Source organism: Thunnus maccoyii, chromosome 5 (assembly GCF_910596095.1).
Source record: "Thunnus maccoyii chromosome 5, fThuMac1.1, whole genome shotgun sequence".
Taxonomy (NCBI): Eukaryota; Metazoa; Chordata; class Actinopteri; order Scombriformes; family Scombridae; genus Thunnus; species Thunnus maccoyii.
In genome coordinates this window covers 27,538,645-27,560,462 of record NC_056537.1, presented here as the reverse complement: position 1 = coordinate 27,560,462, position 21,818 = coordinate 27,538,645, and the positions used below count along the sequence as shown (strand labels likewise).

The following is a 21,818-nucleotide window of genomic DNA, read 5'->3' as shown; positions in this document are numbered from 1 at the left end:
AAATAGTTTGAATGTCAGCTCCACAGCATATCGACAGTGTTTATATTTAATGATTCATTGATACGATTAATAAGTTGAAAACGTATGTACAGCAGGATATTTGTGTAATTTAAACAGCTGCCTGCTCAGATTATGTTTCTTTAAATGCAACAGAAACAGACTCGGAGCATAAAAAAACATGGGGGGTCTCCATGAGACAGTCTGGGATTCAGTGTGGATTGATACATTTAATAAAATGGAAGCGTATCTGTTCCGTGAGAAAACACTTAGCAGCAGAAAACGGTTCACCAGCCCTCCTCCACCATTCAACAGGTGCTGGACACAGGAGACTATAATGTCCTCGTACAGACAGCTGCTCTGATGATTTCCCCCTGTCCTGTGCACAAGCATGAACGACCCCTGCTGATTGGCTAGAGTAGTGTTGTGTGGCTCGGTCCGAGCCACTGTGTTTGTTTCCCATTTACAGAGCCAGTGCAGAAGGGACAGCTAACAGACTGTGAGGAGATATTCACTGAATTTGACAAAGCATGTATTGAAAAATCTTTCTCCAGAATCACTGACTCTACCTTTAAACGTTTTATTTATATGACACACAAAATGATCCATAATTGATGTGATTCCCACTTAAAGAAATGTTGGCAGAAAAGTCAGATAAACATCGTCGTGTATCATTGAAATTCCTCCACAGTTGTCAGAAATGGTCCCTGTCCCACAGTTTATGTAAAACCACAGCAGACTTGGACCTGGACTCCCTGTTGTCATCTGTCCTGGTCTTGTTGAACCACCTCGCCCGTTAGTGTGATGGTGTGCAGGTCAGAGTACAGCTGCTGCTGCTGGCTGCTGCCTCTCTGAACCTTGGCCTGAGTCAGCGGGTGGACCATGGACATGTGGACGTTCAGGTTGTGGGCCTTCTCGAAACGTTTGCCGCACATCAGGCACGCAAACTCCAGGTCGGCCTCTGCCTTGTGTTTGGTCATGTGGTATTTTAATGACGCTCGCTGGCGACACTGGAAGCCACACACCTCACACCTGCAGGAAGGGAAAACTGACAATGTCATCAGGGTTATCTCATATTGGGTTTAGAGACAACAAATTTTTAGCAGACTGCCTGTGTTACAAACTGGGATATGGAGTCTGACAGATTTGCCAGGCATGGAGGGTCTATACTAGGGACTAAAAGTCAGAATATCTTGGTCTCTTCAGTCCCTCAACTTTATAGAAGTTAAATACCAAATGCAGGAGAGAGACTTTAAAATTGGAAAAGGTGTGCTTGCTCTTGAATTTGTCCTAAATTAAATCTGTTTGTGAATTTTGTATCATCTAGCTGAAATATTTCTCCCTGCATGTTACATCATCAGTACTTACTGCAGTGGTTTGGCTCCTGAATGTCTCATCTGGTGAACTGAAAGGTGTTTCCTCTGTTTGAAGGTTTGGCCACACTGGTCACAAATGTAGTTCCTCTCCTCTGGGAAACACAGAGTGGAAGAAAACATCAGTAGAGCTCAAATAAACACCCAACACATGAAACAACTAACGCTGTAATTAAAAAAAATAATCTTTTTTTTTCAATCTAAACTCATTCAGCCATTACAAGAAAACATGGAGCAGGTATTGTCTTCTCATTAAAACATTAGTAGGAATGCTTGGAGACACTGGTTGGTTACTTCAGTATATCAAATGAATCCAAACAGATTCTACTGTCAGTGTGCACAAGTATGTTATTATTGCTCTTCCTATTGTTAACATGAAGGTTTAAAAAGGCTGTTTCCAAGCTGTGAAAGAACACAGTTCTCAGGGACATGCTGAACAATTTTGGGGAAAAAAAGTCAAATATAAAGTTGTTGACACTCAGTGTTTAAAGGAGCCTGTGGAAATGCCTGTCCCAAAACAAACATTAGTGTTTTCTGCTGACCCCACATGTACCTGTGTGGATCAACTTGACGTGTCGCTGCAGGTAGCGGTCGATCATGAAAACCTTGTTGCAGCCGGGATGAGGGCAGGGTCGCTGTTTCACCTCCTCATGATGCTCTTTTATGTGCTTCTGAAGGACCCATTAGATAATAAAACCAGTCATTTATACAGTCAAAGGCAGAGCATACTGACACTTAACGCAGGTGTCAAACACTGACTTCTCATTCATTTTCTCTGTCTTGCGTGTATAATAATTATAAGAATGAGTGATGTGCAATAACTCGGCACACTAAGTGCTGCTACTCAGACCTCTGCAAGTAACAATTTCAATGTTGCTGCTATTCTGTCCAAACCCTGTCCGGGTACTGTGGAGAACAAGGATTGTCTAGTTCTGGAGTGAATTAAAAATGACAATGAAATTAACAAGTTCTGTCACATTTCTTGTATCTAAAGGTAGATCGTAAGGTTATTTTTCCATACACCATATGAGAGCAATTGGAACAATAACGGTATATATTAACGCAGCAGTACTGATAGCAGTAGTGGGTATAGCAAGCCAAATACACTTCATTTCTGCTGTAGAAGAATGCTGAATATGTAACACTAAGACAGTGATAGAGTGTCAGTTTGCTGTCCTCTGAGTGTGTATTCTGACCTTCAAACCATCAGGAGCTCTATAGACGGCTGTACAGCCCTGATATGGACACTTGTAGATGTTGGGAAGCTCCTCTCTGACAATCAAAACACAACCATTTTTTAATACACATATATGCCGAACAACGTTATAACAGCTGATTACATGCATTTTGATTTGAGGGGTGTCAAATATCTGTCCGTACCCTTTAGGTTTGAACTTGTTCTTCCAGCCAGGTTTGGGTCCTGGTTTCTTTTTGATTTTGGGCTCCTCTGGGGCCTTTGGGCTTCTTCTTCTCTTGCTGGGGACGTTCACCCTGCGAGCTCTGAGAGGGGATAGAGAGGTTACACCCAGAACCTGCTCTTCTTTTATTAAAAATATATATTTTTGCACATTTTTATGCCTTTATTGGACAGTGACGGTTCAGAGGAGAAATGAGGAGAGAAAGAGGCAGGGAATGATATGCAACAAAGGTCCGCTGCTGGAATTGAACTGAGGATGTTGTGGTTATGTGGCATGTGTCTTAACTAGAAGGCTACTAAGGCGCACAAGTACCTGCACCTCTGTCAGAGTATTTTCACTATATCTCTACTGTTTTACAAACACTTTGATGAAGCAGAATGTTTCTACTCACCTCTTGTCTGAGTACGGCTCAAACAACTCGTCTGACAGTCCTCCTTTTCTACTCTCCACAAACTCATCCTCTGAGATGACTCTGGACACACATGCACAGATTTTTCCAAATGTTTAGCACTTTTAAGTCCCATCATCAAACCAAAACTGTTAATAGGTGATGGCTGTCATGGCTCTCAAAGATATCTTAATCTCATTTTAAAGTTGAATGAGAAAAACTATATATGTAAAACTATGAGCTGTATGTGACTAACCGGTCAGACAGATCACTGTCAGCGGTCCTGTCCTCCAGCTGGGCCGGAGCAGGAGACAACGCCTCCTCATGGCCTGGAAAATCTAGTTTAAGAGAAAACACAACCATGTCAATCAACAACTCATACTGACACACCACAGGCTACACCGGACTAACTAACAGATACAGAGAACATACACCGTGATATGTTCTTAACATCTGCCAAGTAGAAAACATGAACATTAGAAGCTTCATGGAGGATTTATTGCAGGAGTATTGAACCTGTTGGAGCAGCTCGATTATCTCGAGTGTGAAATTCACTTGTAAATTTGTATTAACACCTATATTTACTGTCAGTTTCTATAAAACTGATATTTAATTACACATTTATTTGATATTAGGGTTCAAATCCCGCAGGGGTAGAATCCTGTTGTTATTGTTCCAATTATTATTATTTTTCTCTGCTAAAAGTGTCTGAGGCTCAGCAACCATAAGTCCAAAACCAACCAAATTCAAAAGGTGGTTTCTTATGGCCCCCCACTGCTCAGGCACCAATAATCACCCATGTCAGTCAGATGGTGGCGCTATAACAACAAACTTTACGTTTTGGACTGTAAGTTTTGAACTGTAAGTCTCACAAACAAAAACTTTTTTCCTGGATTCTGCTTTACACATATGTTGAGGAGTGTTCACTGAGCGCATCTGGTGAAGCGCACTGCACTTCACCTTTAGGGGGCACCACAAATGCATAAAGTTAATATCTTGTAATTGGCTGCGTGGATTTGTACGAAATTCAGTTTGCATGATCTTGGGTCATGACTCAGTACATGAATAAAATTTGGTGATGATTGATTAAAGTGGGTGTGGTTTATTACAACAAATCTACATTTTTAGACATTTCACATTCCAAACTTAAAAAAAAAAAAAAATCACCCGTCTGTCCTACAGAGCTGAATTTTTTTCAGTACATCCACTGATGTGTTACAAAAGTTTGCCTGGTGGTCAATTCAGAAATCCATCACTCTATATTTTTCAAAATATGCAAAATCAGTTAACATCTATATCTCCACAAGTCTTCAGTCAAGTAGTAGCAGTCAGTAGCTTGATATCAGGTTTCAACTGATGTTCAGATATGTCAAACGATGAGTCCGCAGTGATATGAAGTATCATATTGTAATTAGTACTGTATGCACAACATTTTCTAGTTTGCCAAATGTCTGATTAAACTTCATCAAAACCTTTGACAATACACCTGATATCATCAGAATGATGTGTAATTTTTTTCAGAATTTTCTCACCAACATTTTGACTGTGTAAAGTTTAAACAGGCAAAAATACCAAAGTTTAGCACATGTGATGTCATTGCCTCACACTGTAAGAAGGTGTGTGGAAAGCAAAGTCTCCCCAGTAGCGCAGTCAGTAGTCACAACCTCTGGGGATACAAAAGTCATGGGTTCAAGTCCCAGGCTGTCCAATTCAAACCTACAGCACATCCATCTATGTGTGACAAAAGTTTGCCTCACTGAAACCTATGGTTAATTCAGAAGTCCATCACTCTATATTTTTTTAATTATATTTATAAAAACAAGTGACTTTGCTCTGCTTTGTGAGGCCTGAAACCTGCTCGCAGCTTTAAGTTTGAAAGATTGAGCAGCTTCCTTCCGTTGAGCGCACAAAGCTTTCAACCCACAAATTGCCACTTGTGGCTATATTTGTCAATGACTTTGCCTTAACATAAATACAGCAAAAAATTCTCTCTTGTTTGTTAGTGAGTAGTGGCAGCGAGAGAGAGAAGAAAGGCAGAGAGAGAGGCAGTTTTCCATCTGCTACTATACACTATTCAGAAAAAACAGATACAAATAGTGAGGTAGTGCAGTAAATAAATCAAGTACAGCCACAAAGCACCTGTTACATCATCTAAATGAGCTGCAAACATGTTGATCTAATTAACTGGCAACTGAGTGAATATTAATAGTACAGAGACAGAGGTGAGTACACAGCTTCTGAGACATGTTTTGGGACGGACTGTACAAAATATGATTGGTCATAATGAATAATACACTGGCTAAAGCAATGTGTACAATTCAGAATAGGGTAGTTTGAACCTTTGATAGGACATAACACCACTTTATCCTGTTTTTCCAATGACTTCAAATGTATTGTATTACATTGTGGCGCTAAATTCACTCTTTTATATGATTTCTCTGATGCACATCGTCTACCAGGTTTCCTTTCCATTTTATCCTTATTTATATATGTACAGTATATACTATAGTATATAAGATATATAAGATTTCTTGACATGTGAACAAGCTCACCTTCAGTGTTACTGGTCCAGTCAGCCAGCGCTGAGCTCTGAGTCTGTGGTGTCACTGCAGGTGGACTGTGCTGAGCCAGACCGGCTGTACTCCCTGATGGGGTCCTTCCATTCCCACTGGGCTGCTCCTCTTCATCATCTACCTCCTCCTCCTGCTCCTGTTCCTCCTCCTCAGACATCCCTCCATCACCATTTCCACTCCCTAACGCTCCACTAAAGTTCAATGTGTATGCTGGGTTGGTGGCGGTGCTGCACTGGGTGTCCATGGTGTAGCTGTGACCGTCAACACAACCCCACACAGCCTTGACGGAGCCCCAGCACCGGCCCTCGAGCACCTCCTTCAGGTTGGGGCAGGATCGGCAGCCCTCACCGTGGTGGTGAACCCAGGATACCAGGCTATGGAGGCACTTAGGGTCTGAGGTAAAGGACGGTGGCACTGAAAGAAAAAAAAAAAGCACAATGTCTCAACAGAGTGATGCAATCAGCGATATCAAGAAATGGGGAAGAAATTATGTTATTTACTTGTTGACACATGGTTTTCTGATGATTCTGGACACGCATTCTTCCTGAAAAAGAAATAAAAAGATACTGATGTTTGTATATTTTCTGCATGAATAGTTGACAATCCTGCAATATGTAAACACTACTAGGATAGTTTATTTGTAGAAGAACTACTCACCAGCTTTTGGAGTTTTCTTTCCCAACCGGCAGGAGGTTGACTCTCTGCAGAAACCTGACCAGGATGCTGTGGCACTTGTAGAACTTGGTGTGACACTTCTTGCAGATATATTCTGATAACCGCGGGTCACGGTCCAACTGGACCCCAACCAGTCGCTGGAAGTCTGTATGGAATAAAAGGGGTGACTGGGCATCTGAGTCTTCTTTAACAATATCTGTTGAATTCTGAGGCCACTTGTTGAAGGCATGCCGCAGACTCCGTGGAGAAAACTTCCCATGGCAGAGCCTGCAGATGGCAGTAGATAGTCTACCTGTTGGGACAAAAACAAAAAACAGATCAGTTCTTTCTAAATTGTCAGTCAGAAGCCAAAATAGTTAAACAGAAGCTTTTTCTGGTGGATTGCCAAAGGATAATGAGTCTACCAGGGGACCTTGGGTATAAATTGGTCATCTTTGCCTAAATCAGTATTTCCCCAAGTGGGGGTCTGGACCACTCAAGGGGTCCCAAGAGAAATCCGAAGGGTCACAAGATAATTAAAGCGATAAAACAGACAAACACACAAACATCTCAAAATTAGGTTTATTTTTCTCTACTTTTTGGGGGGGGTTTCCAAGCAAAAATACTGCATACTTGTGGCATTAAAAAGCCTTTAAATGAAACATTTTGAGAAGGAAAAACTATATGTTGGGTTAACATGTCCACATTAAGACCAGAACTTTTCAAGTTGAGTCATATTAAGTGGTAACATTTTACTGAACTCCATTCAAAAATTAAACTTGGCTTTCTCATTTATATGTATATACCGAACTCCATTCAAAAATCTGGATTTTAACTCTTAATTTAACTTGGCTTTTTATGTTGAACATGTGCATATAAAACATGACTTTATTTTGCAGTTAATGGACAATCTTCAAATAAACATACACTTGATCCAACAAGCAGCACTTTGTTAAAAGTAGTTCCACTACCACCAATAGAATTATGTTGACTGAGCCTTTGAGGGAATAGTCACTTCTGAGGACTTAAACTGTTTTGAATTGAGTGTTATATGGTACATTATGATGTGTTCATAAATGGGAGCCAATGACTACAAAAATGTTTCAAATGTTTGCTGAAAACAAAGTGACTAAAGGGATAAGCAAATAAACTATAATCTGTCAGTTTTTGAATGTGATTTGGTTTGACATTCTGTCTATACAAGAGATGCCACAGATGAGGGCTGGTGCTGAGCCACTCACCTGAAGATTTTGACTTGCTCTCTGGATGTTTCTTTGTGTCTGTCACACTGAAGTCTGAGTTAGCAGTCACATGTGTTGCAGCATTATCATGGTAGAAACTTTCTTCGGTTACAGGGGCAGTCTTCCGAGGTCTCCCTCTGTTTCCAGGAGGCCTCTTCCCCTCACTGGCACTCACGGTCGTCTGTGTGCTGCTGGTCTGTTGTGAAGCCTCAGATGACCTCAGACGTCTGCTTTTTTTCTTCATAGTTTATTCTACACTTGGATTCTCAGCAGCTGATTGTGATGATGGAGCTCTGCTGCCTCTGTTGTTATAAAGATTAGCAAAGTTAGCCAAATTCAAATTCATTTGATCCCATTTATTTTGATATATTAAAGATCCCCCCAGACATGTATTGTTAAAATCCTTAAAATTATATCCCTCCTTCTTCGCATAAAAAATTCCAGAATCTATGAATATGTAAATATATTCATTTCAGACGTTTAACAGCAGGACACAAGATGTGTCCTACGTCACTGTAAAGTCTATTCTCAGTGTTTGTGCACTGGAGGCTTCAAGTTCCCACATCATATTTGTGTAAGTTGAATATTGGACCGCAGTTGGCTCCAAACTAGTTGTAATGTCATAAATTATGCTCGTAGACCTGCCCCTTAAAATCAGACTTTCAATGAGCAGAGAAACTTTCCACTTTCAGCAGATAAATGTGAAGAGAGCCTTCTAGTGTCAAACTCTGCACAGTGAAGATAAAACATCCAGCTGAAGTAACAAGAAGAAAAACAGATTTTAAACAAAAGGGGGACTTTAAACAATCATTTTAACAATTGAATTACTGTCTTTGTTCCATCAATTATATTGTTTACGCATATTGAATTATTTATTTGCTTTTGAAGTCCACTTGCTACCATTTATTTTTGCACTAGCATGTTTCTACTTGAAACATTCACACACTGCTACTTAGTTAACATGTTATATGAACACATGCAACTGCTAGTTGCTGCATAATAAAATATCATTTTGTTTGACGACGACTGGACCACTTGCTGCTGACAATGTTTTACCACAGTGATAATGTTATATAACAACACAACATGTAACCTATCAACATTAAACCTTGAACATTCAAAACCCTTCGTGATTTGTTTGGCAACCAAATCCTCGTAAATTACATATATACTGTATATGTAATTCTAACATCAACGTCATTATCCATATTTATAGTCTCTGTTCATTTCAATTTCTAGTCATGTCCAGTAAAACAACCAGACACACACGTCTTTGACATTTGAACCTTAAGTTACATTACGACAATTTTCTGTTGAATGCTGTTAATTTCAGTTAGCTATCGTTAGCTGGTTAGCTGAGCACTCTGGTATGTTTACTACCGTTAACGTTAAGACTAATGCAGTCCTGTGGTATAAGTTAACCTACCGTGAGTGTATGTAAATCCTAGCACTTGAAGTACATGTTTATAGGATGAAGGATGGCATTCTTCAGACAGGAAAAATCCACTGTGGTTTCTACTCTGCCCCCAGTTGTAAACATTAGAGCCCGGAAGAGGAACTGGAGGAAACCGCAGGAGGTGACACGATATAGCGCCACCTGCTGTTCATACACTGAAATGTATCAGTGAGGCCACTGTATTTAAAGGACAGGTTCACCATTTTTCAAGTCTGTCAACAATAACAGTCAGGTGTCCATATGAACAGTGAAAGCGGTTTTTCTTAGCTGTAATCATTTTTCCTCTTCATACTGGCTATTAAAAGATCCCATTCAAATGTGCTGTCAATGTAAGTGATGGAGGACAAAATCCACAGTGTGTCTACACAGATATTTAGTGCAAAAATGCATTTAAAAGTTGATGTGAAGCTTCAGCAGTCTGAGTTAGTCATATCAAGTGGATATCGGACACATTTACAGTCCTTTTAGCATCAAATTCCCTCTTTGTGTTTCCTCGGACAGTGTTTCCCTGTTGAGCAGCGCTGCAAGTATAATAACAAAAAGAGGGACTTTGGCACTAAAAAGACTGTAATGTTGAAAGACATCTACTTGATTTGACTCATTTGGATGCTGAAGCTCCATATTAGCTTCAGATAAACTTTAAAATACATTTTTGCACAAAAGGAGGACTGTGGATTTTGGCCCCCATCAATTACATTGCAAGTGCATTATGAAGGGAGAATAAACAGTAAATATAAACATATTTCCCCTTCATGCTCATCACCAGCTAGTCCAAAACATTTTGGACTTAATTTACTTGTGTGTGGGTTTTTTTGTTTGTTTGTTTTTTTGAATACATGGTTTTGTTTACTGACAAAAGAACAGAAATGGAAAGAGAAAATATCATATTCAATCATCTAGAATGACAGAAAAGTTCTAAATATCAAACTTTTCTATGCATCCTCAAACACTCTCTGCAACAGCAAAGCACAAAAAAACAAACATACAAACAAAAAACCACAGTGGTAAGCAGCACATCCGATGTTTTGACATTTCTTTATTCTCTTCTTTCTAGTTAATTTAATAGATTTACATTATTTTTTATACTGTCCTGCCTTATGCTGATTTGCATGTGCAGACTTTGTCTGATTGTCCCCTGTTCTGCATAGTTAATTAAAGTTATATGATGAAAAAAGGTTGTCAGTGATGATGCTTAGACACTAAATGAACTGATAAAATTCAAGACAACATGCTTTTAATAGCTGTACCAGTTCTTCTGTTAGAAAGGCTTGAACTGTAATGGGACTGTGGGAATAGGAAGTTTAGATTTTATTGCTCTATACGTTCTGGACAATAAAGCAGATGGATTATAATTGTGTCAACTGATTCCCACATGCGCTGCCACCACCACCCATTGGCTGCCTTCATTAATGCACCTAGTTGGCTTACCTTCTTTGTTCTTCTTTGGAGTGTTTAATTAGTACTTGTGATGTGAATATTGTTCATTTTACCTCTCCTGCACCTAGGCCTACAGATTACTGTGCTGTGAAAACATGCTAATTATCCTGCCACTTGCTGAATGTAGTGTCCTTCTTTTCTTGTCTTTGTTGAGGTACATTGCTGTTTAACTTAACATAGTATTTATATTGGTGCTTTCTGTTGTAGGATAGTTTAAAGTGCCAAATTACTGCCGGTAACTCATATTCAGCCCAACATTTCTAGTTGATTGATAGTCGCTAATTAAATGCTACCTCATCTGTACTCATCTGCCATGTCCAGTTAAAGCCACCAGATGTCACTGTTTATCCCTTAGGTTAATTTGCCTTGTTTAATAACTATTGTGGTAATACATTTGTTTTAGAGCGATCGATTAGTTGATTAATCGATTAGTTGCCAGGTGTTAAATTAATCACCAATTATTTTGATAATCGATTAATCATCAGTCATTTTTTGAGGAAAAAATTCCAAATTCTCTTATTCCATCTTCTCAAATGTCAATAATTTCTGGTTTCTTTATTCTTCAATGATAGTGAACTAAATATATTTGGGTTGTGGACAACACAAGACATTTGAAGACATCACCTTTTGCTTTGGGAAACAATGACATTTTATGTATTATGGAGATCTTGAGATTGTCAATTCAAAAATATTAGGAGCCTTGGATGTCTTATGCAAGAAGATGTATTGAACACTTAATCAATTAAGAAGAATACACCTAGTGTAGTTCTGGGGCTACATCTTAATGCAGTTCTACCTAGTCTTTCCAATTTCAATCGAGTGTTAGTTTGGTCTTTGTAAATTTAAAATGTGTGGCCATCACGTGAGGATGATTTCTCTATTTCCTCGCCCAACTGGATAATTCTGTAAGCAATAACTGTGGATGATTTGTCCAGTGATGCGTGTTACTCTAACTTTTATTTACTTACTAATTATTTCTCACCTTCTCTTTTGAAAAGTCTGTTCAGGGTTGTTAGTTACATGTAGTCCTAGTTGTTCACATCTATGGAGGACTAGGTTTATGGATGCCTGGCCTCCATCCACCCATCAATCCATCAATCCATCCATCCATCCATCCATGTTCCGCCACTTATCTGGGACCAGGTCACAGTGGCATTAGACTGAGTAAGAAACCCAGACATCCTTCTCCCTGGCAACACTCTCCAGCTCTTCCTGGGGGATCCCAAGGTGTTCCTAGGCCAGGAGAGATATGTGATCCCTCCAGCATGTTCTGGGTCTGCCCTGGGGTCTCCTACCAGTTGGACGTGCCTGGAACACCTCCAGAGGGAGGTATCCAGGAGTCATCCTAACCAGGTGCCCAAACCACCTCAGCTGGCTCCTTTTGATGCAAAGGAACAGTGGCTCCATTTCGGGCTCCCCCCGGATGTTCAAGCTCCTCACCTTATCTCTAAGGCTGAGCCCAGACACTCTCTGGAGGAAATGCATTTCTGCTGCTTGTATCCGCAATCTCATTCTTTTAGTCTCTACCCAAAGCATGTGACCATAGATGAGAGTTGGAGCAGCTCAATCCCTCTCATCCTGGCTGCTTCACATTTGACTGCAAACCGCCCCAGTGCCTGCTGGAGGTCACATCCTGAGGTCCCCTCTCTGCTCCCCACTGTCACTGTGGTTATATAAGAAGTGAATGGCTCGCCATACTCCCACAGCACTGCCCTGAGGGACATGGTCATAAGCCTTCTCCAAATCTACAAAGCACAAGATTTGTGAACTCCCATGACCCTCCAGTATCCTTGCAAGGGTGGAGAGCTGGTCCACTGGGTCAGGATGAAATCTGCATTGTTTCTCCTGAACCTGAAGTTCGACAATTGGTCGAAGACTCCTTTCCAGCACCCTGGCCTAAGCTTTTCCTAGGAAGCTGAGTAGTGTTATCCCCTGATAGTTGGAGTACACTCTCTGGTCCCCTTTTTTGAAAATGGGAACCACCACCCTGGTCTGCTAGTCCACAGGCACTGTCCCCGATCTCCATGCAACACTGAAGAGGTGTGCCAGCCGTGACAGCCCTACAATGTCCAGAGCCTTCAGCATCTTAAGGCGAATCTCATCCACACCTGGTGCATTGCCACTAAGGAGCTTTTTGACTACCTCAGAGACATCTGCCAGGGATATGAGTGAGGCCTCCCCTGAGATGTCCAACTCTGTTCCAGAGCCAGTGCTGTGTGAAGAGGCGAGTCCAACTATACCTAGTCGGTACTGCTCCCCCTTCCATACTAGCTCCGGCTCCTTCCTCACCAGGAAGGTGATGTTGGATGCCTGACCTGTATATTCAAATATATGGCTTATTACCGTGACTCCTGGCGTATATTGGTTAGCAGTCTCAGTATGTGACAGGTAAGGGTCAGTTAGTATGTACAGTCCTTTCAATCTCCACTAATACTACAGACCTGAAATTCCCCTGCACATCTACACAAGAATTGTTCAATCACAAGTCCCACAAGGAATTGAAACACAGTTCTTTGGAGAGTCAGAGGTAATGACCTTCATTACCTATCATTTTAAAATTGCCATTTTAGACCTGTTGTCATCATTGTTTTGTGCAATCTCTCTTTTATAGCCCTTTCAACACTGAAATCCTAGCACTGTTACAAGACTCTAAGTTATCTTTGCCACAAAGGCTGTCATTGTTTATTCCTTGCAAAGTTTATTCCCTCCAAATGGTCATGCTTCAGTCATCTTTGGAAGAAGTAAAAGTTTTATTCCTTTAATAGACTATCCACTACAGTACATAGAGACTTATTTATAGAGTCATTCATTTACCTATATTTCTTTCAAGCGACTTTTTAAAATTTTTTATGCCCAAACCATTGCTTTATCCCCCCTTGTTCTACATGTGTGGGCCCATGAACAACATGTACCTGCATATGGAGGACAGACCAAAGAAAGACATGCAACCAAATGTACACAAATTGGATTTGCGCATTGTGAGGAAGTACATTGATGTACCATAGAGGAAGAGGAAATGGTAGCTTGTTTGGCTGCAGAATCAGCCAACCCATCTCTATGTGTCACAGGATCACAGGATTGCAACTTTATCTTTGGCTAGAATACACTCTCTTGTAAGTGCGTACAGTTCAGCTGCTTGTGCTGAGATACCATTAGGTAACGCTTGAGCTTCTATCACTATCCAGTCATTTACTACAGGACCTAACCCTAACCCTAGCCAGCAAGGTGTTTATCAGATGGTTTACATAATGAACCATCAGCATTCAGAATCAGATAGGAATTAGGTATTGGTTTCTGCAACAAATCTGGCCTTGGAGACGTGTTCGTTTCAATAATAGCAAGGCAATCATGCTCATCTTCTGCCTCAATCAAAGGAAGGAGAGTGGCTAGATTTAAGGAGGTGAGTGTTTCAAAGATATGTGGGAACTGTAATGAATGCTCACCTCCTGTCCTGAGCGACGTGCTGCCGCCATATGCTGAGTAGCAGAGTATCTTAAAGAAGTACAATGAAACCCCAAAGTATGGTTTACATTTTCTACTACCCATCTGCAAGTGCCTTCATTATTTCAAATGTTCATTTTAAAAAAAGAAACCTCCCACAGAATTTTAATACCGAATGAGGAACATGCACCACACAGTCCAGACTTAGTACAATGGGAGAAAATTTCTCAATCATGGTGGCAACTGAAGCCACCGGTCAGTTGCCACAAGTTATTGACCAGAAGTCTGCAGGAAAACTCTCTGCATGCCTAGTTAAACTCTCAGATAAAGATTGGCTTCCCGGACAGCCTTGGCTCAAGGCAAGGCAAGGCAAGTTTATTTGTATAGCACATTTCAACAACAAGGCAATTCAAAGTGCTTTAGTCAAGACAAAACATAACACCCAGAAGAGAGGTACAGCTTGACCCAAGAGGGGACAGCTGGCTGACATACTGATATATGGAAAATGACTTCACATTATACTCTTATATTATTGAATTATGATTATGTTATACTGCCTTTATGGCCAAGAACACATTGTAAGACTTTGTGCTCTCTGCTTCCCATGTGAAAATATTTTCAAAAAATGTTATAAAAAACGAAACTGTGGGATTCGGCCTTCTACTCTTAATTCTCAGCAGAGATCAAAAGAAACTCCCTAGAGATATGGTGAATTAATTAAAAAATACCTGTTCGGGTGATGAATATGGGATGTTTGTGACGCACACAGCTGTATGTACAAATACCAATACTGAATACAATACCTCTTTCAGCCTAGCAAACTGGGAGATCTGCATTTGCAAATGCATTTGCAAAATCCTTTTATTGCAATAAAACCCCCAAAAGACATATACTCTCTGTGAATTCATCTATTAATAAGAGGAATATTCCCAAGACAATGGATATATATATATATATTGATTCCACTGTGGTTATATTATTGTTATCACAACAACTATTGCTGTTGAATTTGTGAGTATTATTTAAATAATTTGTCAATCACTTTTCACTTAGTAAACTGGTTTCCATTTTGTATTTCCTTTTATTTTGTCTCTATAGAACCACACAAACACACTCTATCTTCAACTGTAACACCCAAGCCATTAATAAAGAAGCTGGGGGTATTATCTTAACTCTAACAAAACTTGAGATCTATATCAGGTGACACGTGCACTGCCATAAAAGATGCCTGTGTATGATGCGGCATTGTACTCAAAGATCCTGTTAAATAAACCACATAGCCAATAGATATTTTCCCAGCTGACATTTTATAACAAGAAAAAACACACTGTTCCACTAGAGTGTCTCAGTGAGACATGACTGTGAAGAAGTACACAAGTCAAAACAAACACCAATGTTATTTGTTGATTTTTAGAAAAACAACTGGCAAACTAAATTGTTGAACTGCACAGTGATAAATATATGGATATTATGTAACATACAATTTCATCTGAATATTATTTGTGTCTTATTTTCAAGTTCAGGTTTTGTTGTCATCTGAAGAGGAAGCACCAGGAACCAACCAAGGTAACATTACAAAACCAAAATTAATAATATACAAGTTACAGTATAATGAAAAATGTTGCTGACATCCAACAGTTGATATATATATATATATATATATATATATATATATATATATATATATGCACTGAACAAGTTAGTTACAATAAGAAAACACAAAGTCTGTGTAGAACATGTGTGAAATTACATATCTGCTAAATCATTTATTAGATTGTGTTAGATTATCTCAGATTAGATCATATCAATTTAGATTTGATAGATTCGATTCAATTCAATTTGAATTTGATCATTAGAATGTACTGGACAGTGTTCACTACATATGTATGCTTCTTACTTTCTTAGACACTAGATCAAATTACATTAGGTAAAGTCAAAATAGATTAGATTTCATTCAATATAATTCTATAGTATTGATTGTATTGTACAAGGCACACAACAATTATCTTGTATGCTTCATTTTCTTTTCTGTCTAGACACTAGTCTCTTGTATTAAATTATGTTAGATTAGAATATTTTGGAATAGATCAAATTATATTAAATCAGATTAGAATCTATAGTATTACATTTTGTTTGGTTGTGTTAGAAAATACACACTACTACTCTTTTGCATGCCTCTTATTCCTTTAAAAAAAATTTAATTTTACCTCCCACCACCATCCCTCACTGGAGGACAAATAATTTTATCCTTTATTACAATTACCATTTAAAAAATTCTCCTTTGCTTCTCTAACTATTTTAATCCTGCTTTGAAATTATTTTTCTGCTAGCTAAACAATTAATTAGTTAAGAGAACATTATATTAGATCCAATTAGATTGTGTTGAACAATGCACACTACAATTATTCAATTCAGTTCAATTCAGTTCAATTCAATTCAATTCAATTCAATTCACTTCAATTCAATTCAATTCAGTTTTATTTATATAGCACCAAATCACAACAAAAGTCATCTCAGGGCACTTTTCACATAGAGCAGGTCTAGACCATACTCTTTAATTTACAGAGACCCAACAGTTCCACCATGAGCATGCACTTGGGGACAGCGGTAAGGAAAAACTCCCCTTTAACAGGAAGAAACCTCAAGCAGAACCTGGCTCTAGGTGGGCGGCCATCTGCTTTGACCGGTTGGGTTGAGAGAGAAAGAAGGAGGGAGGCGATAGAGGAGAGAGAGACACAGAGAAGCACAATAACAACAACAATAATAATAGAAATATGACTAATAATAATAATAGGGCATGGGTGTCAAGCAGCATACACAACAGCATGGGGTCCCCACAGCCATGGTCCACGGAAGCCTGCAATCCATAACTAAGGGGTCCACAACCCTTATCTATCATAGGAACCTGTGAGACAAGAAAGCACAAAATCTCCGGGGAGGAAGCCAAGTTAGTAACATGCATTAATGGTACATGAATGCATACAGATGGAGAAGTGGGGGAGGAGAGAGGAGCTCAGTGCATCATGGGAAGTCCCCCGGCAGTCTAGGCCCATAGCAGTGTAACTAGGAGCTGGTCCAAGGCAAGTCTGGTCTGTGTTTTTCAGTGTAAGTGTGTGTTTTTCAGTGTGTATGTTTTTCAGCATAGCTGTGTTTTTCAGTGTAAGTATGGTTTTCAATGTAAGTGTTTGTCTGTGTTTTTCAGGTAGGTGTGTTTTGCAGTGTGTTTTACAGTGTGTTTTTCAACATAAGTGTGTTTTTCAGTGGAGATGTGTTTTCTGTAACTTTCAGTTTAAGAGTGTTCTCAGTGTAAGTGTGTTCTTCAGTGAAGGCGTGATTTTCGTTTTAAGTGTGTTTTTCAGGGGATGTTTTTCAGTGAAAATGTGATTTTCAGTGTAGGTGTGTTTTCCAGTGTGAGTGTGTTTTTCAGTGTGTGTGATTTTCAATGTAAGTGTTTTTTTTTGGTGGAGGTGTGTTTTTCAGTGTAAGTGTGTTTTTCAGTGTATGTGTTTGTCAGGGGAGGTGTGTCTTTCGGTGGTGGTGTGTTTTCCAGTGTGAGTTTGTTTTTCAGTGTGATTGTGTTTTTCAGTGTGTGTTTTTCAATGTAAGTGTTTATCAGTGTAGGTGCGTTCTTAAGTGTAATGATGTGTTTTTCAGTGTATGTTTTTCAGTGTGATTGTGTTTCTTAGTGTGTGTTTTTCAATGTAAGTGTTTTTCACTGTTGGTGTGTTTTTAAGTGTAAGTGTGTTTTTCAGTGCGAGTGTGTTTTTCAGTGTATGTGTTTGTCAGTGGAGGTGTGTTTTTCAGAGGTGGTGTTTTTTTTGGCAGAGGTGTGTTTTTCAGTGTATGTGTTTGTCAGCGGAGGTGTGTTTTTCAATGTAAGTGTTTTTCAGTGTAGCCGTGTTCTTAAGTGTAATTACGTGTTTTTCAGTGTGTGTTTTTCAGTGTGAATGTGTTTTTCATTTTGTGTGTTTTTCAATTTAAGTGTGTTTTTCAGTATATGCGTTTTCCAGTGGAGGTGTGTTTTTGGCAGAGGGGTATTTTTCAGCGAAAGTGCGTTTTCCAGTGGAGGTGTGTTTTTGGCAGAGGGGTATTTTTCAGCGAAAGTGTGTTCTTCAGTGGAAGTGTGTTTTTCAATGGAGGCTTTTTTCATTGGAGATGTGTTTTTCAGTTTAAGTGTATGTTTTCCAGTCTGAGGGTGTTTTTCAGTGTGTGTGTGTTCTTAAGTGTAACTGTGTGTTTTTCAGTGTGAGTGTGTTTTTCAGAGGTGGTGTTTTTTTGGCAGAGGTTTGTTTTTCAGTGTATGTGTTTGTCAGCGGAGGTGTGTTTTTCAATGTAAGTGTTTTTCAGTTTAGCCGTGTTCTTAAGTGTAATTACGTGTTTTTCAGTGTGTGTTTTTCAGTGTGAATGTGTTTTTCATTTTGTGTGTTTTTCAATTTAAGTGTGTTTTTCAGTATATGCGTTTTCCAGTGGAGGTGTGTTTTTGGCAGAGGGGTATTTTTCAGCGAAAGTGCGTTTTCCAGTGGAGGTGTGTTTTTGGCAGAGGGGTATTTTTCAGCGAAAGTGTGTTCTTCAGTGGAAGTGTGTTTTTCAATGGAGGCTTTTTTCATTGGAGATGTGTTTTTCAGTTTAAGTGTATGTTTTCCAGTCTGAGGGTGTTTTTCAGTGTGTGTGTGTTCTTAAGTGTAACTGTGTGTTTTTCAGTGTGAGTGTGTTTTTCAGAGGTGGTGTTTTTTTGGCAGAGGTTTGTTTTTCAGTGTATGTGTTTGTCAGCGGAGGTGTGTTTTTCAATGTAAGTGTTTTTCAGTTTAGCCGTGTTCTTAAGTGTAATTACGTGTTTTTCAGTGTGTGTTTTTCAGTGTGAATGTGTTTTTCATTTTGTGTGTTTTTCAATTTAAGTGTGTTTTTCAGTATATGCGTTTTCCAGTGGAGGTGTGTTTTTGGCAGAGGGGTATTTTTCAGCGAAAGTGCGTTTTCCAGTGGAGGTGTGTTTTTGGCAGAGGGGTATTTTTCAGCGAAAGTGTGTTCTTCAGTGGAAGTGTGTTTTTCAATGGAGGCTTTTTTCATTGGAGATGTGTTTTTCAGTTTAAGTGTATGTTTTCCAGTCTGAGGGTGTTTTTCAGTGTGTGTGTGTTCTTAAGTGTAACTGTGTGTTTTTCAGTGTGAGTGTGTTTTTAAGTGTAAGTGTGTTTTTCAGTGCGAGTGTGTTTTTCAGTGTATGTGTTTGTCAGTGGAGGTGTGTTTTTCAGAGGTGGTGTTTTTTTTGGCAGAGGTGTGTTTTTCAGTGTATGTGTTTGTCAGCGGAGGTGTGTTTTTCAATGTAAGTGTTTTTCAGTGTAGCCGTGTTCTTAAGTGTAATTACGTGTTTTTCAGTGTGTGTTTTTCAGTGTGAATGTGTTTTTCATTTTGTGTGTTTTTCAATTTAAGTGTGTTTTTCAGTATATGCGTTTTCCAGTGGAGGTGTGTTTTTGGCAGAGGGGTATTTTTCAGCGAAAGTGCGTTTTCCAGTGGAGGTGTGTTTTTGGCAGAGGGGTATTTTTCAGCGAAAGTGTGTTCTTCAGTGGAAGTGTGTTTTTCAATGGAGGCTTTTTTCATTGGAGATGTGTTTTTCAGTTTAAGTGTATGTTTTCCAGTCTGAGGGTGTTTTTCAGTGTGTGTGTGTTCTTAAGTGTAACTGTGTGTTTTTCAGTGTGAGTGTGTTTTTAAGTGTAAGTGTGTTTTTCAGTGCGAGTGTGTTTTTCAGTGTATGTGTTTGTCAGTGGAGGTGTGTTTTTCAGAGGTGGTGTGTTTTCCAGTGGGCGTGTCTTTTTTGGTGGAGGTGTGTTTTTCAGTGTAAGTGTGTTTTTCAGTGTATGTGTTTGTCAGGGGAGGTGTGTCTTTCAGTGGTGGTGTGTTTTCCAGTGTGAGTTTGTTTTTCAGTGTGATTGTGTTTTTCAGTGTGTGTTTTTCAATGTAAGTGTTTTTCAGTATATGTGTGTTCTTAAGTGTAATGTGTTTTTCAGTGTATGTTTTTCAGAGTGAATGTGTTTTTCAATGTGTGTGTTTTTCAATTTAAGTGTGTTTTTAAGTGTAATGGTGTGTTTGTCAGTGTAAGCGTGTTTTTCAGTGGTGGTGTGTTTTCCAGTGTGAGTGTATTTTTCAGTGTAGCTGTGTTTTTCAGTGTGATTGTGTTTCTTAGTGTGTGTTTTTCAATGTAAGTGTGTTTTTCACTGTTGGTGTGTTTTTAAGTGTAAGTGTGTTTTTCAGTGCGAGTGTGTTTTTCAGTGTATGTGTTTGTCAGTGGAGGTGTGTTTTTCAGAGGTGGTGTGTTTTCCAGTGGGCGTGTCTTTTTTGGTGGAGGTGTGTTTTTCAGTGTAAGTGTGTTTTTCAGTGTATGTGTTTGTCAGGGGAGGTGTGTCTTTCAGTGGTGGTGTGTTTTCCAGTGTGAGTTTGTTTTTCAGTGTGATTGTGTTTTTCAGTGTGTGTTTTTCAATGTAAGTGTTTTTCAGTATATGTGTGTTCTTAAGTGTAATGTGTTTTTCAGTGTATGTTTTTCAGAGTGAATGTGTTTTTCAATGTGTGTGTTTTTCAATTTAAGTGTGTTTTTAAGTGTAATGGTGTGTTTGTCAGTGTAAGCGTGTTTTTCAGTGGTGGTGTGTTTTCCAGTGTGAGTGTATTTTTCAGTGTAGCTGTGTTTTTCAGTGTGATTGTGTTTCTTAGTGTGTGTTTTTCAATGTAAGTGTGTTTTTCACTGTTGGTGTGTTTTTAAGTGTAAGTGTGTTTTTCAGTGCGAGTGTGTTTTTCAGTGTATGTGTTTGTCAGTGGAGGTGTGTTTTTCAGAGGTGGTGTTTTTTTTGGCAGAGGTGTGTTTTTCAGTGTATGTGTTTGTCAGCGGAGGTGTGTTTTTCAATGTAAGTGTTTTTCAGTGTAGCCGTGTTCTTAAGTGTAATTACGTGTTTTTCAGTGTGTGTTTTTCAGTGTGAATGTGTTTTTCATTTTGTGTGTTTTTCAATTTAAGTGTGTTTTTCAGTATATGTGTTTTCCAGTGGAGGTGTGTTTTTGGCAGAGGGGTATTTTTCAGCGGACGTGTGTTTTTCAGTGGAGGTGTGTTTTTGGCAGAGGTGTATTTTTCAGTGGAAGTGTGTTCTTCAGTGGAAGTGCGTTTTTCAATGGAGGCTTTCTTCATTGGAGATGTGTTTTTCAGTTTAAGTGTATGTTTTCCAGTCTGAGGGTGTTTTTCAGTGTGATTGTGTTTTTCAGTGTGTGTGTATTCTTAAGTGTAACTGTGTGTTTTTCAGTGTGAGTGTGTTTTAACTATTGTTATTTTGCATGCTCGTCATTTCTTGTGATGAAATTTAAATCCCTATGTGGATGCGCAAAGTATAATTTGCGTTTTATAGAGGGCGCATGCGTCCGTAGTTAGCGTACCCACTACAGAGGGCACTGAAACCTCGTGAAAGCAGGCCATCTTCCTTCTCTTCCTCCACTCCCTCCTCTTGATTTTTCTTTTTTCTGCCTTTCTCGGTTTTGTGTCTTATTTTCTCCTTAACTTTTTGTTGTTTCTCTAGGAGCTCCTTCCTCTTAATTTTGTTTTTAAGTGTAAGTGTGTTTTTCAGTGCGAGTGTGTTTTTCAGTGTATGTGTTTGTCAGTGGAGGTGTGTTTGTCAGAGGTGGTGTTTTTTTTGGCAGAGGTGTGTTTTTCAGTGTATGTGTTTGTCAGCGGAGGTGTGTTTTTCAATGTAAGTGTTTTTCAGTGTAGCCGTGTTCTTAAGTGTAATTACGTGTTTTTCAGTGTGTGTTTTTCAGTGTGAATGTGTTTTTCATTTTGTGTGTTTTTCAATTTAAGTGTGTTTTTCAGTATATG

General features: G+C 39.2%; 1 protein-coding gene across 3 annotated transcripts; it reads right to left on the bottom strand.

The window, feature by feature from the left end:
• Window positions 1-563: 563 nt before the first annotated feature.
• Window positions 564-10,810, bottom strand: znf276 (zinc finger protein 276). Of its 3 annotated transcripts, none has more exons than XM_042411502.1 (12): window positions 10,529-10,810; window positions 7,645-7,946; window positions 6,407-6,716; window positions 6,250-6,293; window positions 5,729-6,163; window positions 3,433-3,514; window positions 3,180-3,260; window positions 2,751-2,870; window positions 2,567-2,642; window positions 1,924-2,041; window positions 1,366-1,465; window positions 564-1,029 (listed from the first exon to the last, which is right to left on the bottom strand). In XM_042411502.1, the coding sequence occupies exons 2-12, from the start codon at window positions 7,886-7,888 to the stop codon at window positions 759-761; spliced, it is 1,881 nt and encodes a 626-aa protein (XP_042267436.1). In that variant the 5' UTR covers window positions 7,889-7,946; window positions 10,529-10,810; the 3' UTR covers window positions 564-758. The 3 variants fall into 3 exon arrangements, with proteins under 3 accessions (XP_042267436.1, XP_042267435.1, XP_042267437.1); XM_042411501.1 differs by lacking the exon at window positions 10,529-10,810 and adding an exon at window positions 9,071-9,213; XM_042411503.1 differs by lacking the exon at window positions 10,529-10,810 and adding an exon at window positions 9,071-9,217 and having other exon boundaries at window positions 939-1,045.
• Window positions 10,811-21,818: the final 11,008 nt, after the last annotated feature.